Raw genomic sequence first — 23,104 nt, forward strand, 5'->3', positions numbered from 1 at the left:
ATCCAGGCTAATATGGTGAAACCCCGTCTCTTACTAAAAATACAAAAAATTAGCCAGGCGTGGTGGCAGGTGCCTGTAGTCCCAGCTACTCGGGAGGCTGAGGCAGGAGAATGGCGTGAACCCGGCAGGCACAGCTTGCAGTGAGCCGAGATCGCGCCACTGCACTCCAGCCTGGGTGACAGAGCGAGACTCCATCTCAAAAAACAAAACCTCAGTGGTAGTTATCTGCTATCTAAGGCTAACAATAAAAGGCTGTTACAGAGCTATATGGGCAGGGCCATCCCTGAGACTTCAGACCTGTAGAACCATCAGCATGCAATACCTGCCTGAGAGAGTCCAGGTACCTCTCTTCAACTCCTGAGAGCTGCTGGGTTGGCTGTGCCCAGCAAAACCATGGGGTAGGGCTGCCCTGGGGCTTTGGGGTCCAACCCCCATCCCAGTGCATCCAGAAGTCAAGATACTGAGTCAAGAATTATTCTCAAGCTTCAAGAGTTAATGTTTGCCTTGTTGGGTTTTTAACTTACTTGGGACCTATTACTCCTTTTTTCTTGCGTGTTTCTCCCTCTTGGGATGAGAATGTCAATCCTATTCCTGGCCCCATCGTGTTTTGGAAGCACATCTATTTGATTTCACAGGCTCACAGTTGGAGGAGAATTTGCCTCAGGATGAGTCATGCCTTGAGTCTCATCCATATCTGATTTAGGTGAGACTCTGAGCTTTATAGTTTTAGGTTGGTGCTGGAATGAGTTGAGACTTTTGGGATGGATAAATGTATTTTTGTTTTTTGTCTTTTGATACAGTGCCTCCCTTTGTTGTCCAGGCTGAAGTGCAGTGGTACGATCTTGGCTCACTGTCAACAACTTCCACCTCCCACGTTCAAGCAATTCTCGTGCCTCAGCTTCCAAGTAGCTGGGATTATAGGCATACACCACCACACTCAGCTAATTTTTTTATTTTTAGTAGAGAGGGTTTCACTGTGTTGGCCAGGCTGGCATGGAATTCGTGACCTCAAGTGATCCGTTTGCCTCAGCCTCCCAGAGTGCTGGGATTATAAGCGTGAGCAACTGCATCTGATAAATGTATTTTGCATGAGAGTAGGACATAAATTTTGGGGGCCAAAGGCGGTAAGCTATGGTCTGACTGTGTCCTTCAAAATGCATCTGTTGAAAATTGCCAATGTGACAATACTAAAAGGTAGGGCCTCTAGGAAATGATTAAATCATGAGTACAGAGCCGTCATGAATGAGATTAAGGCCCTTAAAAAAGGTTTGAGGGCCAGGCACAATGGCGCATGCCTGTAATCCCAGCACTTTGGGAGGCCAAAGTGGGCCGATCACCTGAGGTCAGGAGTTCGAAGCCAGCCTGGCCAACATGGCAAACCCTCATCTCTACTAAAAATACAAAAATTAGCTGGGCGTGGTGGTAGGCGCCTATAATCCCAGCTAATTGGAAGGCTGAAACAGGAAAATGGCTTGAACCCAGGAGGTAGAGGTTGCAGTGAGCCGAGATTGTGCCACTGCACTCCAGCCTGGGTGACAGAATAAGACTGTCCCCCCCAAAAAAAAAAACAGGTTTGAGGGAGTGGGTTCCTTCTGCCCTTCTGCCATGTGAGGATACAGTGTTAAACTCCTCAGATGAAGCAGCGTTCAAAGTACCATCTTGGAAGAAGAGACTGAGCCCTCACCAAACACTGAAACTGCTGGTACTTTGATCTTAGACTTTTGAGCCTCCTGAACATGAGAAGTAAATTTCTGTTGTTATAAATTACCCAAACTAAGGTATTTTGTCATAATAGCACATATGGAGTAACAGGAGCTAATCAACATTCATGGAATACTCCACCAAACAACAGTAGAACACTTTCTTTTCAAGTGCTTGTAGAACAGACCATATCCTGGATGACAAAATAATGGGGTGGCTCATGCCGGTAATCCCAACACTTTGGGAGGCCAAGGCGGGCGGATCACGAGGTCAGGAAATCGAGACCATCCTGACTAACACGGTGAAACCCCATCTCTACTAAAAATACAAAAAATTAGCCGGGTGTGGTGGTGGGCGCCTGTAGTGCCAACCATTCAGAAGGCTGAGGCAGGAGAATGGCATAACCTGGGAGGCGGAGCTTGCAGTAAGCCGAGATGGTGTCACTGCACTCCAGCCTGGGCGACAGAGCGAGACTCCATCTCAAAATAAATAAATGAATAAATAAATAAATTTCACAAATATAAAAGAATTGAAATTATAGACTGTGTTCTGACTACAATGGAATTAAATGAGGAATCAGTAACAGTCGAATAACAGGAAAATTTCCAAACACTTGGAAACTGAACATACTGTTAAATGAGGCATAGGTCAAAGGAGTCTCAAATGAAATTTTTTTAAAAAGCATTGAACCAGGCCAGGTGCAGTGGCTCACACTTGTAATCCCAGCACTTTGGGAGGCCAAGGCGGGCGGATCACCTGAGGTCGGGAGTTGGAGATCAGCCTGGCCAACATGGAGAAACCCCATCTCCACTAAAAATACAGAAATTAGCTGGGTGTGGTGGTGGGTGCCTGTAATCCCAGCTACTCGGGAGGATGAGGCAGGAGAATCACTTGAACCAAGGAGGCAGAGGTTGCAGTGAGCTGAGATCATGCCATGGCATCCAGCCTGGGTGTGTCACTGCGAGACTCTGTCTCCAAAAAAAAAAAAAAAAAAAAAAAAAAGAATCTGCTGGGCGTGGTGGCTCGCGCCTTTAATCCCAGCACTTTGGGAGGCCAAGAAGGGTGGATCACGAGGTCAGGAGATCTAGACCGTCCTGGCTAACAAGGTGAAACCCCGTCTCTACTAAAAATACAAAAAAATTAACCTGGCGTGGTGGCGGCACCTGTAGTCCCAGCTACTCGGGAGGCTGCCCATTCTCCTGCCGCTAACCCAGGAGGCAGAGCTTGCAGTGAGCCGAGATCGTACCACTGCACTCCAGCCTAGGTGACAGAGCAAGACTCCGTCTCAAAAAAAAAAAAAAAAAAAAAATCACAGATGAACGGATAAGCAAAATGTGGTATACACATATAATGGAATATTTTTCAGCCTTAAAAAAGAAGGAAATTCTGATAAATTCTACAACATGAATGAACTTTGAAGACATGCTAAGTGAAAAAAGCTAATTACAAAAGGACAAATACGGTTATGTTTCCACTTACATGAAGTACCTACAGTAGTCAAATTCATAGAGACAGGAAGTAAAATGATAGTTTTCAGAGTTTGAGGGAAGGAGGAATAAGTTTTTGTTTAATGGGTACAGTTTCTGAAGATGGTAACAATTGCCCAGCAATGTGAATGTACTTAATGTGACTGAACTGCACATTTGAAAATAATTTTGTATTTTTAGTAGAGACGGGATTAAAAGGTTAAACCTTTTAACCTTTTGAGACTCTGTCTCAAAAAAAAAAAAAAAAAAAAAAAGCAAATAATTAAAATGGGGCCAGGCGCAGTGGCTCACACCTGTAATACCAGCACTTACGGAGGCCGAGGTGGGTGGGTCACTTGAGGCCAGGAGTTGGAGATTAGTCTGGCCAACATGGTGAAACTCTGTCTCTACTAAAAATACAAAAATTAACCAGGCGTGGTGGCGGGCGCCGGGAGGCTGAGGCTGGAGAATTGCTTGAGTCCAGGAGGCAAAGGTTGCAGTGAGCCGAGATCACGCCACGCCACAGCACTCCAGGCTGGGCAACAGAGCAAGACTCCATCTCAAAAAAACAAAACAAACAAACAAACAAAAAAAAAAACGGGTTAATGGCCTCTTTAGGGACACTGAATCCGAATAGACCATATTTGGGTTCAGTAATTTATATTTGTAAAAAGATCCCAAGACTTAGAATCACTGATGTATATCATTAAACACATTGGTCAAGCTTACAATACTATATATAACCTAAGCATTATTTATCACAGAATGTAATGTAACTTTTTTGTGTGTGTGAGACAGAGTCTCCCTCTGTCGCTCAGGCTGGAGTGCAGTGGCGCAATCTCGGCTTACTGCAACCTCTGCCTTCTGGGTTCAAGCAATTCTCCTGCCTCACCTCCTGAGTAGCTGGGACTACAGGTGCCCGCCACCACGCCCGGCTAATTTTTGTATTTTTAGTAGAGACAGGTTTTACTATGTTGGCCAGTCTGGTTTCCTGACCTCAAGTGATCCGCCCGCCTCAGCCTCCCGAAGTGCTGGGATTACAGGCGTGAGTCATAGCGCCCCGCCCATAATGTAACTTTGGGGAAAAGATATGGGTGGCTTACGTTTCAAATATTTCTGAATTTTTGAGTTATCTCAACTTGAAGCAAAGGCCCAGCAGTTCAATATCAGGAGTAATAAACGGTAAAGAAAACAGAAACCAAATTACAATCAAGCAATGCCAATCAGCAAGAGACTGTGACATGACCCTTTTTAAGCCAGAGTAAACTCTTGTGAGCCTGCCACTACCGTTTTAACAAAATTATTCATTTTAGGAAACCGCAGGGTTTTTGTTTTTCTTTAATTTTTTTAATCTTTGCAAGAGCTGGCAGATCAGAAGGTTATATTATTTATTTGGTTACAGATAAAATTTTGAACTGTTTCGAAATAAACTTGCTTTCTGGAAAGGAAATGGTCCTAGACAATTTATAGGCATATGAGCAAAAGAGACCCACCGTAACAAAACTTTGTCCTCAAAACGAAACAATAGAACACACGTGGGTCGATCCTAGGAGGGAGAAGCGGGGGGTGGGGGGGGGGTGGTTAGGCACAGGGGGCGGGGCCAGCCCCACGGCGGAGGCGGGCCCAGTCCGGTCTCCGCCTCCGCGACGTCCCGAGAAGCACCGCCCCCAGCCGCCCAGGACTTCGGTGATCGCCGCGGCTCGCTCGCGCCCCGGAAACTGCCCCTTCTAGGGGTCATGATGGGCAGCAAGATGGCGTCTGCCAGTAGGGTCGTTCAGGTAAAGCAATTTGTCGCGTTTCCGCACCTTGGCCGGTAGGACGGTGCTGACTATCGCGACGGCGTCGGGGAGGAGAGGCGGTGGGCAGAATCTGCGCGGTAACCGCGCCTCTGCGGAGGGCCAGCGGCGGCGCCCGCGTGTGTGTGTCAGGATGGGACTTTGAGCCTCTAGGGCCGGGCAGTGAGGTGGGTCCGGCGCCGAGGGTTCGAGCCTGGCGGCAAGCGTGCAGCATCTTCGCAGGTAGGTCCTGTACCTACTGCCGGGGTGCCCGGCTCCTCCGCCAGGACCTTGTTAGTCTTAGGCGTCTGTGGGTGAGGTGGCCCTGGCGGTAGCCTGGCCAATCACCGTCTAGGATTGGCGGTGGTGCCCCCCCGATCAGCCAATCGGAAGGAAGGCGGTAGCGGGGCGTGGAAGGAAGTGAACCCTGGATCTGACCCAGTGTCCCTTCAAGGTCTTGGGAATGGTCGGGCAACTGGGGCAGCGTACTGCGCCCTCGCCAGAGCGGGTTCTCCCCAGGCTCTCCAAGTGTCTGGCTACACGCCAGATGAGGGGAATAGAAAAATGTTATTTAAGCTTAATTAGTGTGTGTTTGTGTGTGTATAAGCGTTGGTTTCACAAGCCTGTTTTCACTTGGTTTAGATAGACAGCTAAAGTAACTTCGTTAATCCACCTATCAGCTACTAACTCCTGATAGCCTTTTTATTTGTTTCTCCAGCTGCGGTTCTAACTTAGGTAAAATTATTAAATAAGTGGGACACAACCTCCGCTTTTGTGGTTGGTTTACATAGTCTTTGAACCCTGAAAGTGTTTTATTTTATGATTGACTTTTATCTTTGATATGAGAAGTACATTTCGCTTTATATAAGTACATCTCTTAAAAGACCTTTTTCTAAATTCCTGAAGTTGTTGTCTGAATGATAATCCTAGATCCCAGTTTTTGGTCCCATTGCAGTGAATCATCCTCACTTATTCAGTGGGTAGTTATTGAGCTATTGAGCATTAACTAGTTAAAGATTCTGTAAGGACTGAGAGACTATCTGACAAAGGTCTGTTATCCATAATATATAACCATATGTATCAATAATATATAACAATTTAAAAATGAGTAAAAGACTTGGTGTTGCACAAAAGATACCCAAATGAGCAATGAACATTTTTAAAGGGGCTCAATATCATTACTTGCCAGGAAAATAAAAATTAAAACCATGAGGTCCTACACATCCACCAAAATGACTAAAATTTAGATGTCAGTGTTGATAAGAATGTGAAGCCTCTGAAACCCTCAGTAGTGCTGGTGGTAATATAAAATGTTACAGCCACTTTGGAAAGCTGTCAGTCTCTAATAGTTAAGCATGTATCTACCCTATGACCCAGCAATTCTACTCATAGGTTTACTGCTCAAGAGAAGTGAATGCACATAGTCTCTGTACCAAAATGTTCATAGAGAAAAAAGAGTTACTAGCAAAGAACTGGGGTCCAGAGCTGAGGGATTCCAGCCTGGCAGCAGGAGTGTGGTATCTCAGCAGGTAGGTACTGTACATACTGCCTTGGGGTCCCTGGCTCTGTTTCTGTTAGCCCCCAAACCAGAAACAATCTATATGTCTGTCTTTTGCATAAACAAATTGTAGTTTGTTAAAATGGTAGAGTCCAAAGCAATACTAACAGCTGATACATGCAAACAAATGAAGAAACCGTGAGATATACAGTAAGGAATGGTCTGTGCCCTTCTAACACAGGAACAAAGACCTGTACTCACATATTTAGAATTCATACCAGGTTCGTGACTGCACTCTTAAAAAAAAAAAAAGGAAAAGAATACTACCAATATGCTAATATAATATCACTTAAGCCTAGGAGTTTGATGCTGCAGTGAACCACAATCACCCCACTGCACCCCAGCCTGTGTAACAGGCTAACAGAGCAAGACCTGGTCTCAAAAAATAAATAATAAAGTATATGCTAATATTATGTAATAATTACATATAACATTAGCAAAATTTATTGAGTATCTCTGTGACAAGCCTATAAAGTTAGGACTACAGTGCCAGTAAGAGATAGAGTTTAGGCCAGGCTCACTGGTGTATGCCTGTAATCCCAACACTTTGGCAGTTTGAGGCAGGAGGATGGCTTGAGCCCAGGAGTTCAAGACCAGCCTGGGCAACATAGCAAGACCCCATCTCTATAAAAATTTTAAAAAATTAGCTGAGCATGGTGACGTGCACCTGTGGTTCCAGCTGCTCAGGAGGCTGAAGTGGGAAGATTGAGCCCGGGTGATCAAGGCTACAGTGAGCCATAATCATGCCTCTGCATTCCAGTCTGGACAACAGAGCTAGACCCTGACTCAAAAAAAAAAAAAAACGTAGAGCTTAGAATTTGGTTGTTGATCCATATCTTGAAGGAAGAGAAGAGTGCCAAAAGACTGATTGGCACAAACTGATAGGAAGTCACGTAGCATGGTCTCAGAACATTAAGTAAAGACAAAGCTGGCTGGGCACGGTGGCTCACACCTGTAATCCCAACACTTTGGGAAGCCAAGGTGGGAAGACTGCTTGAGCCAGGAGTTCAAGATTAGCCTAGGCAACATAGCAAGACCCTGTCTCTATAAAAATTAGCCAGGCAGGAGGGGTGGTGTGTGATGTGTACCTGTAGTCCTAGCTACTCAGGAGGCTGAGGTGGAAAGATCACTTGAGCCCAGAAGTTTGATGCTGCAGTGAACCACGATCACTCCACTGCACCCCAGCCTGTGTAACAGAGCAAGAGCTGGTCTCAAAAAATAAATAATAAAGTAAAACATTTTCAGACTGGCTAACAAATGAAAATCCAGTGCTATACTATTTGTAAGAGGCATAGCTAAAACTGAGATTTGAAAAGGTAAAAATAAAGAGATAGTCAACTGATCTTTGACAAAAGGAGCAAAGGGAATACAATGGAGACAAGATAGTCTTTCAACATGGTGCTGAAAAAATTGGAGATCCATCAGACCTCACGTCCTTCACAAAAATTAAGTCAAAATGGATCCTAGACCTAAATGCAAAATGCAAATCTATAAAATCAATCCTTATAGGAGAAAATAAAACTAACCTTAGGTTTAGCAATGACTTTTTAGATATAACACCAAAGGCATGATCCATAAAAAAATTAATTGATAAGCTGGACTTCATTAAAAAACTTCTGCTCTGTGAGACACTGTCAAAAAAAGGCAAGCCGGCCGGGCGCGGTGGCTCAAGCCTGTAATCCCAGCACTTTGGGAGGCCGAGGCAGGCGGATCACCAGGTCAGGAGATCGAGACCATCCTGGCTAACACGGTGAAACCCCGTCTCTACTAAAAATACAAAAAGAAATTAGCCGGGCGTGGTGGCGGGCGCCTGTAGTCCCAGCTACTCCGGAGGCTGAGGCAGGAGAATGGCGTGAACCCGGGAGGTGGAGCTTGCAGTGAGCCGAGATCGCGCCACTGCACTCCAGTCTGGGCGACAGAGCGAGACTCCATCTCAAAAAAAAAAAAAAAAAAAAAAAAAAAAAAAAAAAAAAAGGCAAGCCACATATTGGGAGAAAATACTTTCAAAAGGCATATTTGATAAAAGACTATTATAGAAAACATAAGGCCGGACATGGTGACTCATGCCTGTCATCCCAGCACTTTGGGATACTAAGGCGGGCAGATCACCTGAGTTCAGGAGTTTGAGACCAGCCTGGCCAACATGGCAAAACCCCATCTCTACTAAAAGTACAAAAATTATCTGGGTGTGGTAGCGGGCGCCTGTAATCCAAGCTACTCAGGAGGCTGAGGCAGGAGAATTGCTTGAACCTGGGAGACGGAGGTTGCAGTGAGCCCACTGCCCTCCAGTCTGGGCGACAGAGCGAGACTCCATCTCAGAAAAAAAAGAAAAAAGGAAACAGAAGAACTCAACAACAAGAAAATAAATAAAAATAAATGACTGAATTTTAAAATGGGCAAAACAGCTGAACAGACACCTCATCAAAGAAAATATACACACTTTGGGAGGCTGAACTGGGTGGATCGCTTGAGCCCTGGAGTTCAAGACCAGCCTGGCCAACATGGTGAAAGCCTGTCTCTACAAAAAATACAAAAGTTAACTGGGTGTGGTGGTGCACACCTGTAGTCCCAGCTACTTGGGAGGCTGAAGTGGGAGGATCAGTTTAAGTGGGAGGATTGCTTGAGCCCGGGAGGTTGAGGTTGCACTGAGCTGAGATCACACCACTGTACTCCAGCCTGGGCAACAGAGCATAACCCTGTCTCAAAAGAAAAAAAAAAAGAAAAATGATATACAAATGACAAATAGGTCTAATGAAAAGATACTCAGCCAGGCACAGTGGCTCACGCCTATAATCCCAGCACTTTGGGAGGCCTAGGTGGATGGATCACCTGAAGTCAGGAGTTCGAGACCAGCCTGGCCAATATGCCGAAACCCCATCTCTACTAAAAGTACAAAAATTAGCCAGGTGTGGTGGTGTGCACCTGTAATCCCAGCTACTTGGGAGGCTGAGGCAGGAGAATTGCTTAAACCTGGGAGGCGGAGGTTGCAGTGAGCCGAGATCGCACCATTGTACTCCAGCCTGGGAGACAGAGTGAGACTCTGTCTCAAAAAAAGAGAAGATGCTCAACATCATATGTTATTAGAGAATTTCAAGTTAAGACAACCGTTAACACACCTATCAGAATGGCCAGAATCCAAAACACTTGACAACACTTAATGTTGACAAAGATGTGAATTCTTATTACTGTCCCACCTAACAGGAACTCTCATTCATTGCTGGTGGGAATGCAAAATGGTACAGCCACTTTGGAAGACAGTTTGGCAATTTCTTTCTTTTTTAGGCACATGCCACTATGCCTAATTTTTGTATTTTTTGTAGAGTCAGGGTTTCACTATATTGCCCAGGCTGGTCTTGAACTCGTGGACTCAAGAGATCCACCTGCCTTGACCTCCTGAAGTGTTGGGATTACAGGCGTCAGCCACGGCACTGATCCCAGTTTGGCAATTTCATACAAAAGGAAACATAATCTTACCGTACGATCTAGCCACTACACTCCATAGTATCTACCCAAGTGAGTGGAAAACTTATGTCCACATAAAAGCTGCACACAGATGTTTATAGCAGCTTTATTCATAATTACCAAAATTTAGAAGCAAACAAGATATCCTTCAGTAGGTGAATTGATAAACTGTGGTACATCTAGATATTGAAATATTATTCAGCACTAAAAAGAAATGAGCTATCAAGCCATGAAAAGGCATGAATAAATCTTAGATGGGGCCGAGCACTGTGGCTCACGCCTGAAATCCCAACACTTTGGGAGGCCGAGGTGGGCAGATCACGAGGTCAAGAGATTGAGACCATCCTGGCCAACATGGAGAATCTCCATCTCTACTAAAAATACAAAAATTAGTTGGACATGGCGGCACTTACCTGTAGTCCCAGCTACTCAGGAGGCTGAGGCAGGAGAATCACTTGAACCTGCGTGGAGATTGCATTGAGCTGAGATTGCACCATTGCACTCCAGCCTGGGCAACAGAGCGAGACTCCGTCTCAGAAAAAAAAGAAAAAAATCTTAGATGGATAGTTTGACCTTTTCTAGAATGTCATAGGGTTGCAGTGGGAGCCTTTTCAGATTGGCTTCTTAGTTATCCAACTAATATGCAGTTGGAGTTACTTATTTGTCATATTTGTATTTAGAATGTAAAAAGACAATTGAGAAGGGGAAATTTTTGTTTTGTTTTGTTTGAGACAGAGTCTCACTTTGTCACACAGGCTGGAGTGTAGTGGCGTGATAATGGCTCACTGCAGCCTTGACCTCCCGAGGTTCAAGTGGATCCTCCTGCCTCATTCCCTGAAATAGCTGGGACTAAAGGTGTGCAACACCACTCGCAGCTAATTTTTTGGTATTTTTTGTAGAGACAGGGTTTCGCCATGTTGCCCAGGCTGGTTTCAAACTCCTGAGCTCAAGAAATCCACCTGCCTCAGACTCCCAAAGTGCTGAGATTACAGGTGTGAGTCACCACACCCAATCAAGAAGGGGAAATGAGAGCATAAGCTGAATATCAGATGATAGTAGGAATTATTGGTTTTTTTTTTTTTTTTGAGACGGAGTCTGACTCTGTCGCCCAGGCTGGAGTGCAGTGGCGCGATCTCGGCTCACTGCAAGCGCCGCCTCCCGGGTTCCCGCCAATCTCCTGCCTCAGCCTCCTGAGTAGCTGGGACTGCAGGCGCCCGCCGCCACGCCCGGATAGTTATTTTGTATTTTTAGTAGAGATGGGGTTTCACCGTGTTAGCCAGGATGGTCTCGATCTCCTGACCTCGTGATCCGGCCACCTCGGCCTCCCAAAGTGCTGGGATTACAGGCTTGAGCCACCACGCCCAGCCTAGGAATTATTGTTAAGTGTGGCAAAAGTATTGGGGCCCACTTGAACAAAAACTAGGGTGAACTAAGGTGGCCACCATGATTATATTTGTAATCTGGTTAGTTAATAAAGAGTGACTCTTTTTTTTGAGACAGGATCTTGCTGTTGCCCAGGCTGCAGTGCAGTAGCATGATCTTGTCTGGTTTACTGTATCTCAACCTCTCGGGCTCAAGTGATCTTCCCAACTAAGCCTCCCAAGTAACTGGCACGACAGGCCCATGCCACCTGCCCAGCTAACTTTTTAGATTTTTGGTAGAGACAGGGTCTCACTATATTGGCCAGGCTGGTCTCGAACTCCTGGGCTCAAGTGATCCTCCTGCCTCAGCCTCTCAAAGTGCTGGGATTACATGCATGAGCCACTGAGCCTGGCTTCACTGCTTTCAAATTGGAAAAAAAAAAAAAAAGTATTGGGGTTATGATTTAACAAAAATTCTGTTTGTCAGTAATGTGTGGAAGGTATTAACAGATGAGATGGGATTAAATGTATAGGATTTGTTTAATCAGGGAAGGGATGATGAAATAAGATTGACTATATTATTGTTAAAGTTGTGTGATGAATATATCAGGGTTTATTTTATGCCATTCTACTTTTTTGCATTTAAAACACTTTCTAGGGCTGGGTGCAGTGGCTCATGCCTGTAATCCCCATACTTTAGGCGGCCAAGGCAGGAGGATTGCTTAAGTCCAGGAGTTCAGGACCCACGTAAGGAACATAGGGAGACCCCATCTCCACAAAAAATGTTAAAAATTAGCCAGGCGTGGTGGGGCACACTTATAGTCCCAGTTACTTTGGAGGCTGAGGTGGGAGGATCACTTGGCCCTGGGAGGTTGAGGCTGTAATGAGCTGTGATCACACCACTGCACTCCAGCCTGGGTGACAGAGCAAGACCCTATCTCAAAATAATTTTTTTTTGTTGTTAAAAAGTAGAGATACCAAACAGAGTGGGAATTTAATTTATAAGACCATATTATTATTGTTGTTGTTATTTTTCTTTGAGATGAAGTCTTGCTTTGTTGCCCAGGCTGGAGTGCAGTGGCACAATCTTGGCTCACTGCAATCTCCACCTCCTGGGTTCAAGTGATTTCTCATGCCCCAGCCTCCTGAGTAGCTGGGATTACAAGCGTGCACCATCAAACCCAGCTAATTTTTGTATTTTTAGTAGAGACAGGGTTTCACCATGTTGACCAGGTTGGTCTTGAACTCCTGACCTCAAGTGATCCGCCCGCTTCGGCCTTCCAAAGTGCTGGGATTACAGGTGTGAGACACCGTGCCTGGCCTATAAGGCCATATTAAATCATGTTTTTAAGTATATAAAAGCAGTGTTGCAAATGATTCTTTCTCTGCAGTGTATGTACATTTGTATAAGTATATAATACATATTTACATGCCTATACAGTTAGACCTAACTTACAAAAGGTTTATTCACTTATTTGGCAACTGTTTCTTGGACATTTACCATGTAATAGGAATGCTGCTGCAGAAGTGCTTAATTTTCTGTCTCTGACTGTCCGGGAGCTTAGCACTCTCCTATAATCATTGGCTAACTTATCTGTCCTCTGAAAATATAAGGAGGAGTTTTTGACTCAGACTTTGGAATTTGGGAAAAGTTCTTAGAGAAGAGTGACATGTGAGCTGTTGTAAAGGATAAGCAGTCAGAAGGATAGGCATGGAAATGGAATGGGATGGGAGGGAGGGAGATTTCATGGCAGAGGACATAAGCTCTAGATGGAATGGGGATAAATAGCAGAATGAATTGGGGAAAGGAAAAGTACTTCAGAATACCTGGAGCAACAGGTACATAAGAGAGTTGGAGAGAAAGGCTGGCAAAGTAAGGAGAGGCCAGATCACGATGGGTGTTGTGAGTGCCAAATAAGAGTTTGAACTTTATCGTGAAAGCTGTGGAACATTTTTCAAACTTCTTTTTTTTTTTATTTTAAGTTGTGGAGAGGGAGTCTCACCTTCTTGCTCAGGCTGGTCTCAAACTCCTGGGCTCAAGCCATCCTCCTGCCTCAGCCTTCCAAAGTGCTAGGATTACAGGCATGAGCCACCGATCCCAGCCAGTTTTCAAACTTTTAAATATGGGAGTGACAATAGGACAGATAGAACATTCTCTTAAGAAGCTTGGCTATGAAAGTGAAGAAACAGCTAATAGAGAAGTGTTTGTTTGTTTGTTTGTTTATTTGTTTTGAGACAGAGCCTCACTCTGTCACCCAGGCTGGAGTGCAGTGGCTCGATCTTGGCTCACAGCAACTTCCACCTCCCGGGTTCAAGCAATTCTCTGCTTCAGCCTCCTGAGTAGCTGGGATTACAGGCGCCCACCACCACGCCCTGCTAATTTTTTTTATTTTTTTAGTAGAGATGGGGTTTCGCCATCTTGGCTAGGCTGGTCTTGAATTCGTGACCTCATGCAGTCTGCCCGCCTGGGCCTCTCAAAGTGTTGGGATTACAGGCATAAGCCACTGTGCTCAGCCAGGTTTCAATTCTTACCAATCTATAAGTCATGCAACATAAAATCCACATCATCTCCTCCATTGGGTTGCTTTGAAGTACACCTTCGATAGTACAATGAAAGTCTTGTGATTATATATAAAGTACAAAGTTGTGTTTACCAGATAGACAAGTTAATAATTCATAGACCAGCTTTCCTGGTTGGGGAAGAGTATAATTTAAAGTTGCTGTCAAATAGTAAGTTTAACAAAAGTATCTATTTATGAGGTTTAATAGATCATTTCTTTTAGTTAATGAGATTGTTTTTCATGCATATTATTTTTCCTTTAGGTAGTCAAACCACACACTCCATTAATAAGGTTTCCTGACAGAAGAGACAATCCTAAACCCAATGGTAAGTTGTATTTTATTTAGATTTCTTTTAAAATTGTGTACGTGAATATTTATAAATGAGTATTTTATTATAGGCAATATTTCTCATTTAAAAATCAGTTAAGACTATTGGAGCTTCGATCAAAGTAGTGCCCTATGTTGCATGCAAGTAGAAATTAACTTATGGCCAGGCGCGGTGGCTCACACCTGTAATCCCAGCACTTTGGGAGGCCGAGGCAGGCGGATAACCTGAGGTCAGGAGTTCGAGACCAGCCTAGCCAACATGGTGAAACCCTGTCTCTACTAAAAAATATAAAAATATTAGCCAGGCATGGTGGTGGGCTCCTATAGTCCCAGCTACTCGGGAGGCTGAGGCGGAGAACTGCTTGAACCCAGGAGGCGGAGGTTGCAGTGAGCCGAGATCATGCCACTGCACTCCAGCCTGGGTGACAGGGCAAGACTTTGTCTCAAAAAAAAAAAAAAAAAATTATTACCTCTATTTTATTTTACTTTTTGAGACAGGGTCTTGCTCTGTCTCCCAGGCTGGAGTACAGTGGTGCTATCTTGGCACACTGCAGCCTCCCCCTCCCAGGTTCAAGCAATTCTTGTGCTTCAGCCTCCTTAGTAGCTGGGATTACAGGCATACACCAGCACGCCTGACTCATTTTTGTATTTTTAGTAGAGACAGGGTTTCGCTATGTTGCCTAGGCTGGTCTGGAACTCCTGATCTCAGGTGATCTGCCTGCCTTGGCTTCCCAAAGTGCTGGGATTACAGGCATGAGCCACACACCTGGCCTTTATTACCCCTATTTTAAAAGGTAGTGACTCAACAGAAGATGTGTCTGAATTTCTAGTGAGTTTATATGGGCTAAATTTTGTCCTACCTTTATTCTCTCCTATCCTTTAGAAGATTCTCCCATGCTTCCATTTGCAGAGACTGTGAAAATAATAACCCTTCCTATGTTTCTCTGCTCATCAACCATCTTTTCTTTCATTCATTCATTTATCTATTCATCTAGTCAGTAAATATTTTTTGGATTGCCTTAATCCTTAGCATTTATTTGAAATTAATGGGAGAAGATTCTGAAATGGTTCTGTTTTTCTCTGATTCCCACCCTTTTTTTTTTTTTTTAAACCAGATCCTCTGTGCTTCTCTTGCTTTAATTCAGGCAATTTCAACACATTTTATAGGTATATTTTTAACTTATTGTAACTATTGAAGAATTAAGATAAACAAATGTGAAGATACTGAGAAAACTACCCTCACTTACATTTACTGACTTTCTTATTCCTTGTAAGATATTACCTGTAAACTCCACCATGTGTTGGCCTATGAGTGGTTATGTGAGATAAGCTTAAGTAGTGTAGGTTCCCCTAAAGGGTTGAATTCCACTAACTAGAAATTTCATTATTTTACATTTTTGTAATTCATTTACTTAAAACTGCTCCTTTGCTGGGTGCAGTGGCACATGCCTATAGTCCTAACTACTCACAGGCTGAGGTGGGATGGCAGGAGGCTGAGGCAGGATGCTTGCTTGGGCCCAGCAGTTCAAGATCAGCCTGCACAACAAAGTAAGACCCCATCTCTAAACAATAAATATATAAAAATTTTAAAGCTACCTCCTTAGAGGTAGCTACCTCCTTACCTCCTCCTTTGTTTTTAGAAACCTTTATGAAATATATATAGCCAACTGAGTTACCCTACAATATTTACCTTTTGGAATTATAGTACTTCAAGAGTTATTTGAAGAATGACTTCATTTCAAGAATGACTTGATTATTTGATAGTATTTTAAGACTCAGTATTTTGACATCTGAACAATTTCTCTAATATGGTCTTTTTTTTTTTTTTTTAATTTCAGTATCGGAAGCTTTGAGATCAGCAGGGCTACCATCTCACTCTTCTGTAATTTCACAACATTCTAAGGGAAGTAAATCACCAGATTTGTTGATGTATCAGGGTCCACCAGATACTGCAGAAATAATAAAAACATTACCTCAGAAATACAGAAGGAAACTTGTGTCTCAAGAAGAAATTGAATTTATCCAAGTAAGTCATTGCTCTTTGTCCCAAGACTATGCAAAACACCATAACATTTGGGCTTTGGGGATTTCATTTGCTGATTTACATGCTATTCCTATTGTCATGTCAGAGTGTGGTCAGAGCTAAGACAGGATGGTCAGGTAGGCCAAGACTACGAGAAACAAACCATAGTCAAATCCCTCTGTAAATATGCGTGGTATATCAATGTCAATAGATATAATCACATAAAAAAACAGTTCTTTGGGGTCCTCAATAATTTTTCAGAGTGTAAAGAGCTCTTGATACCAAGAAATTTAAGGACAGGTCAACCTTGAATCCCTTCCAGGTCTGACATTATGTTTATAAGAATTGATAAGAGGGCTGGGCATGGTGACTCACGCCTGTAATCCCAGCACTTTGGGAGGCCAAAGCAGGTGGATCACCTGAGGTCAGGAGTTGGAGACCAGCCTGGCCAATATGGTGAAACCCTGTCTCTACTAAAAATACAAAAATTAGCTGGATGTGGTGGCGGGTGCCTGTAATCCCAGCTACTTGGGAGGCTGAGGCAGGAGAATCTCTTGAACCCGGGAGGCGGAGGTTGCAGTGAGCCAAAATGGCACCACTGCACTCTAGCTTGGGCAGCAAGAGTGAAACTCCGGAAACTCTGTCTCAAAAAAAAAAAAAAAAAAAAAGAATTGATAGGAATACCCTAAAGTTTTGACTAATTCAAAACTATTTTTTAAAAACTAAAGATTGGCTGGGCGCAGTGGCTCAAGCCTGTAATCCCAGCACTTTGAGAGGCCGAGATGGGCAGATCACGAGGTCAGGAGATCGAGACCATCCTGGCTAACATGGTGAAACCCCATCTCTACTAAAAAATACAGAAAACTAGCCGGGCGAGGTGGCGGGTGCCTGTAGTCCCAGCTACTTGGGAGGCTGAGGCAGGAGAATGGCGTAAACCCGGGAGGCGGAGCTTGCAGTGAGATGAGATCCGGCCACTGCACTCCAGCCTCGGCGACAGAGTGAGACTCTGTCTCAAAAACAAACAAACAAACAAACAAAAAAAAACCACCAAAGATTACTTGCTGAAGATTGTATAAATTTGTAAAGTTACCATCAAAACATTTCCTGGGTCAATTTAACATCTAATCTTACTGCTTTATTTTTCCCTTTTCAGCGTGGAGGTCCTGAATAACCATGGTGGCTGCTGTTTGTCATCAGACAATAGAATTGTCTTTACAATAAAGGACTTCCAAAATGACAGATGAGAAACTGTATATTAAACACCTTTAATAAATACTATGAAAAAAATGAAATATAGAAAATTTAGATGGACACTTGTATTTCCTAATTTATGTATCTTGGTCAGCTTCTCCACAAGCTTACCTAATTATTTATACACTTTATACTTATTAAAGTATACATTTTTAAATGTTAGCCTATTAATTTACTCTTGATTATCAAACATTACCAGTGTTGAACTATTAAAAGCACATAATGTATAGTAAACTATCATAGGATTCTTATAATTTCACTTTTCTTTCTGTTTAGACATGGAAAAATTTATCAGTCAGAATTGCTGTTTTAGGTACATGATTTTCCTGAAATTGGGTGAGGATCAGTGAAATAATGACTCTATTACTTGTTCTTAATTCTCTGTTCTCTAATGTTTTTTCATTCACAAGTTTACTGGAGTATAACTGGCTTAGTAAGTGTGTCCTACTCTGAATGATAAAAATATAGTCAAGCTAAAATAGGTGACTATACTATTAAGATAGAGGAGATCATACAAAAGGTTCCAAGAAAGTCAGAGTATAAAATGGAAAATAAGAGACCAAAATGAATATAGCATAGGAATAAAGATTTCACTAGAAATTGCAATTTATTATGTTTCAGAGGTTGTAAGGAAGTCTTGTTCTTTGGTTTATTTTACTGTTTTGTGATCTTGTATGCAAATCCTGATAACCATTAACTTTCTCAAACTTAATGTCTCAAAGCCTCATAAAATCAACATAAATATTTACTTATTAAGCAGTTTATGAAACTTGAATGGGGCCCCTCCTGTGCCAAGGGTATGTGTATTATGAAGTAAAACCTCACAAAGCTAAATAAATTCTCTTCCATACCTTTAACGATTTCCAGAATATGCTTTAAAGAAGTGGTCCCTGAGAGTTAACGGTAGCTCATGAGCAAGAAATAGAATTGGTTTTGAGTATGTTTCTGTATTTACTCAATTACCTGTGGGTTAATTTTTACTTATTTCTACTACTCCACAGAGTTGATCTACTTCTCTTATAAATTTTTTGCTGTAGCCTAGTGTAAATGTTGTTCAGCACAAATATGAGATAGGGATTGGGGTTTGATGCTGGCAATAAGCTGTTCTGGTGACTCATTGAAAAACATGATTCAGGCCAGGTGCAGTGGCTCACGCTTTGTAATACCAGCACTTTGGGGGGCCAAGGCAGGTTGATCACCTGAGGTCAGGAGTTCAAGACCAGCCTGGGTGACATGGTGAAACCCCATCTCTACTAAAAACATAAAAATTAGCCAGGCATGGTGATATGCACCTGTAATCTCAGCTACAGGGAAGCTGAGGCCAGTGAATCACTTGAACCCAGGAGGCAGAGGTTGCAGTGAGCCGACATTGCACCACTGCATTCCAGCCTGTTCGACAGAGTGAGACTCCATGAAAAAAATAAAATAAAAACATGATTCATTTCTTTTTTTTATTATTTAAAAATTTATTGCTGGGTGTGGTGGCTCACGCCTGTAATTCCAGCACTTCGGAAGGCTGAGGCAGGCGGATCACCTGATGTCAGGAGTTCAAGACGAGCCTAGCCAACATGGTGAAACCCCGTCTCTACTAAAAATACAAAAATTAGCTGGGCGTGGTGGCAGGTGCCTGTAATCCCAGCTACTCAGGAGGCTGAGGCAGGAGAATTGCTTGAACCCAGGAGGCGGAGGTTGCAGTGAGTGGAGGTCACACAACTGCACTCCAGCCTAGGCGACAGAGCGAGATTCTGTCTAAAAAAAAAAAAAAATTATTTGGGAAAATTACTTTAGAACAACCACTGTTCTTTGTTCCTGCCCTGCTGCTATCCCTTAGTTTTCTTATTTCAGCAAAAGAAAGCCCAGGGCCGGGCCGGGCCGGGCCGGGCATGGTGGCTCATGTCTCTAATCCCAGCACTTTGGGAGGCCGAGGCGGGCAGATCACCTGAGATCAGGAGTTCAAGACCAGCCTAGCCAACATGGTGAAACCTTGTCTCTACTAAAAATACAAAAAATTAGCTGGGCGTGGTGGCGGGCACCTGTAATCCCAGCTACTCAGGAGGCTGAGACAGGAGAATTGCTTGAACCTGGGAGGCGGAGGTTGCAGTGAGCCGAGATCACGCCATTGCACGCCAGCCTCTCCAGCCTGGGCAACAAGAGAAAAACTCCATCTCAAAAAAAAAACAAAACCCAGGGCCATTATTTTGCTTTCAGAAATAAATTCGGATTCAGGTAGTGAAGAATGGTATGAGTAATACTGTGAGCCAACAGTTAGAAATCCTAATGTCGAACTGTGGATGTATATCTGAAGGCAATCTTTACTATAGCTGCTGCCATGAAAGTCAGAATGAAAAACATCTGTCACTGTTACAGAATTTGTGAGTATAGGTATGGTAAAAAGTATGCCAGTGGGAATTGCTGTCACAGGATGAGCTCCCAAGGAGAGTATTACAGACTTCTGGTGAGGCTTACAGTCAAATAGCCTGTGTTTTCATTTAGAGGTTAGGCACTTAAATATATGTAATCAGCAAATTGCTTAATTTGTCCGAGTTTCTGTTTTTCTTTCCAGTACTACACAGTGTGATAGGCAGGATCAAATTAGTGTATTATCTATTACTTTGTAACAAATGACCCCAAAATTAAGTGGCTAAACTCTTAATTTGTCTGGTTTCTCTGGGTCAGGAATTCAGAAGCAGCTTCACTGGGCAGTTTTGACTTAGTGCCTAATGCGGTTGCAATTAGAAATCACTTGAGGCTACAGTCATCTGAAGGCTTGGCTGAGGCTGGCTGATCCACCTCCAAGATGGCTCACTCACATAGCTGACAAGCCGATGCTGGCTGTTGGCAGGAGGCCTTAGTTTCTCTCCACGTGGTTGCGTGAGTGAATTCATGACATGACTGGCTTTCACCGGAGCAAATAATCCAAGCATGCAAGTCATCCTTTTATGTTCTAGCCTCATAAATCACACTTCAGCCATATTTTATTGGTCACACAGAACAGCCTGTTTCATTGTGGGAGAAGACTACGCAACAGGATTAATACCAGAAGGCAAGGATCATCATGGCCATCTTACAAGCTGGCTAATACAGACGTGTGGAAGTGCTTTTAAACTGAAAAATGCTTTGCAAATGTGTAATGCTATTTTCTTTTTTTTTTTCTTTTGGTTCAAAGTGCTCAAATGATATTTTATATATACAGTATCTCACTGTCCCAGAATATCATCTAAATGCTGTCTTCATTATCCTAAGTGTCCCAAAATGGGAATTTACTTGTCAGCAGCATGCTGTAATATACTGATTACCAACTCATATGCCATGGCACACTTGGGGACCTCAAGTCTCACAAGAGTTTCATGAAATTTAGCTCACTACCTTTTTTTTTTTTTTTTTTTTGAGACGGAATTTTCACTCTTGTCACCCAGGCTGGAGTCCAATGGTGTGATCTTGGCTCACTGCAACCTCCGCCTTGCGGGTTCAAGCAATTCTCCTGCCTCAGCCTCCCTAGTAGCTGCGATTGCAGGTGCCCACCACCACACCCAGCTAATTTTTGTATTTTTAGTAGAGACGGGGTTTCACCATGTTGGCCAGGCTGGTTTCAAACTCCTGACTTCAGGTGATCCACCTGCCTTGGCCTCCCAAAGTGCTGGATTACAGGCACGAGCCACTGCACCCAGCTGCTCACTAGCTTATTTCTACAAGTGAGGTTAAATTACTATTTCAGTGATATCTATCAGAAGAAACTGTGACAACAGCACCACTAGGTATGACTTGCCTCAAGAGAGATGGTGTGTTTTCTGCAACGTGTGAGTTTTGCCTAGACCCAAGTAATGACAAGGGACTGAAAGATAATGGCTAACATATAGTAAATACTTAGTTGTCAAACACTATTCTAAGGGCTTTGCAGGTGTGAGGTCATTTAAGCCTTGGAGCAGTCCTCTGAGTAGATCCTATGACAGAAGAAACTGGAAACAAAATAAGTAATTTACTCTAGTTGTATCTAGTGGCTGAATACTGATAGGGCCACTATCAAATGCAGGCAGTCTGATTACAGAGTTTAAAAAAAAAATGACTAAATTATTGGCCTTGGTATTTTGCTACTTTCTTAAACATATCTCTGAAACTTAGGATTTTCAACTCCTAGAAATATCAAATGTAGGCTGGGCGCAGGGCTTATGCTTGTAATACCAGCACTTTGGGAGGACGAGGAGGGAGGATCACCTGAGCAGGAGTTTGAGACCAGCCTGGCCAACATGGTGAAACCCCGTCTCTACTAAAAAATACAAAAATTAGCTGGGTGTGGTGGAGTGGGCCAGTAATCCCAGCTAATCGGGAAGCTGAGGCAGGAGAATCGCTTGAACCCTGGAGGCAGAGGTTGCAGTAAGCTCAGATTGTGCCAGTGTACTGCAGCCTGAGCAACAGAGCTAGACTCTGTCTCAAAAAAAAAAAAAAAAAAAAAAAAGGAAAGAAAAAGAAAAAAAAAGGCAGGGGGGCTGGTGGTGCAGGGGAACATTTCCAGGTTGACAGCTGCTCTGGCTCAGAACCTTGTAATTATCCATTAGTAGAGCCATCTGGATTACTGCAATAGTTCTCTAATAGGCCTTCTTTCTTTTCCTTGTCCCTCGAAATCTATAATATAGTCTCCCATCAGAGTGTACCTTTTAAAAGTGAGTCAGGTCATATCACTTGTCTGCTCCAATCCCTCCAGTGGGTTTTTAGTGATGCCTTTCTTGTACCACCCTATTAAAAACCTCCATCCCTGCTCCTGCCCTTATTTGTTATCCTTTATCTGCTTTATTATCTCCATAGCACTTACCACCTACGTATCATAACACATATTTGACTTGTTTTTTATCTGCTCCCATTGGAAGGCAGGCATCTTTGTTCCCTGCTGTTATCTCAGATTCTACAATGGTGCTTGGCACATAGAAAACACTCAGTATCAGCAGCGTAAGAGAGGGAAAAATGAAAAAGGAAAAGCACTCAATATATTTTTTTGAATAAATGAATTAGTGTGTTTGTTATGGCAATTTATGATAATCAAGGGGTTGGGTACTCATCACTGCTAACAGTTAATTGAGCATTGTCTCAATTAATTGAGTTAATGTCTAAGCTTTCTGCATGTTTCATTTAATACCCACAACCACCTGTGATGTAGTTCCTTATTTTTTCCATTTTACCGAGTAGAAAACTGAGGACTAGAAGCCGATTCCCACAGCACGTTTCAGTTGAGTTGGATTTTGTTTCCCTGGGCCTGCCTCTTCATAAAGGGACTGGACTAAGAATACTCTTGACCAGCCCGTAAGAACTTGGCACTCGTCTCAGTAATCTGAGATAGTAGGGTTTGGCGTCCATAGCAACCATGGCGACAGGACGCGCTCAAGCGAGAACCAAAAAGCGAGAACAGGTACAAGGCCAAACCTTCTACATTCACAGACACCTACCAAATCCCGAGCATGGAACACCAAATTAGAACGCTGACTAGTGCCTGGTAATGTAGAAAATACCCAAGTTAAAACGGTAACAGAGTGACACAGCAGCCATTGAAGATGCTCCACTTAAGGCACCGACAGGCGTCACGTGACGGGTGGGGAACGCCCACCGCCCGGGCCTAGCGCAGCTTCCTC

The 23,104-nt window shown here is 43.4% G+C and overlaps 1 protein-coding gene across 1 annotated transcript; it reads left to right on the forward strand.

The window, feature by feature from the left end:
• Positions 1-4,828: 4,828 nt before the first annotated feature.
• Positions 4,829-18,325, forward strand: KGD4 (alpha-ketoglutarate dehydrogenase subunit 4). Its single transcript, NM_001258095.1, is given in 4 exon segments — positions 4,829-4,945; positions 14,147-14,210; positions 16,051-16,238; positions 17,389-18,325. Coding segments are annotated over 4 exon segments (312 nt in total). The 5' UTR covers positions 4,829-4,903; the 3' UTR covers positions 17,407-18,325.
• Positions 18,326-23,104: the final 4,779 nt, after the last annotated feature.

Source organism: Macaca mulatta, chromosome 6 (genome assembly GCF_049350105.2).
Source record: "Macaca mulatta isolate MMU2019108-1 chromosome 6, T2T-MMU8v2.0, whole genome shotgun sequence".
Lineage (NCBI taxonomy): Eukaryota > Metazoa > Chordata > Mammalia > Primates > Cercopithecidae > Macaca > Macaca mulatta.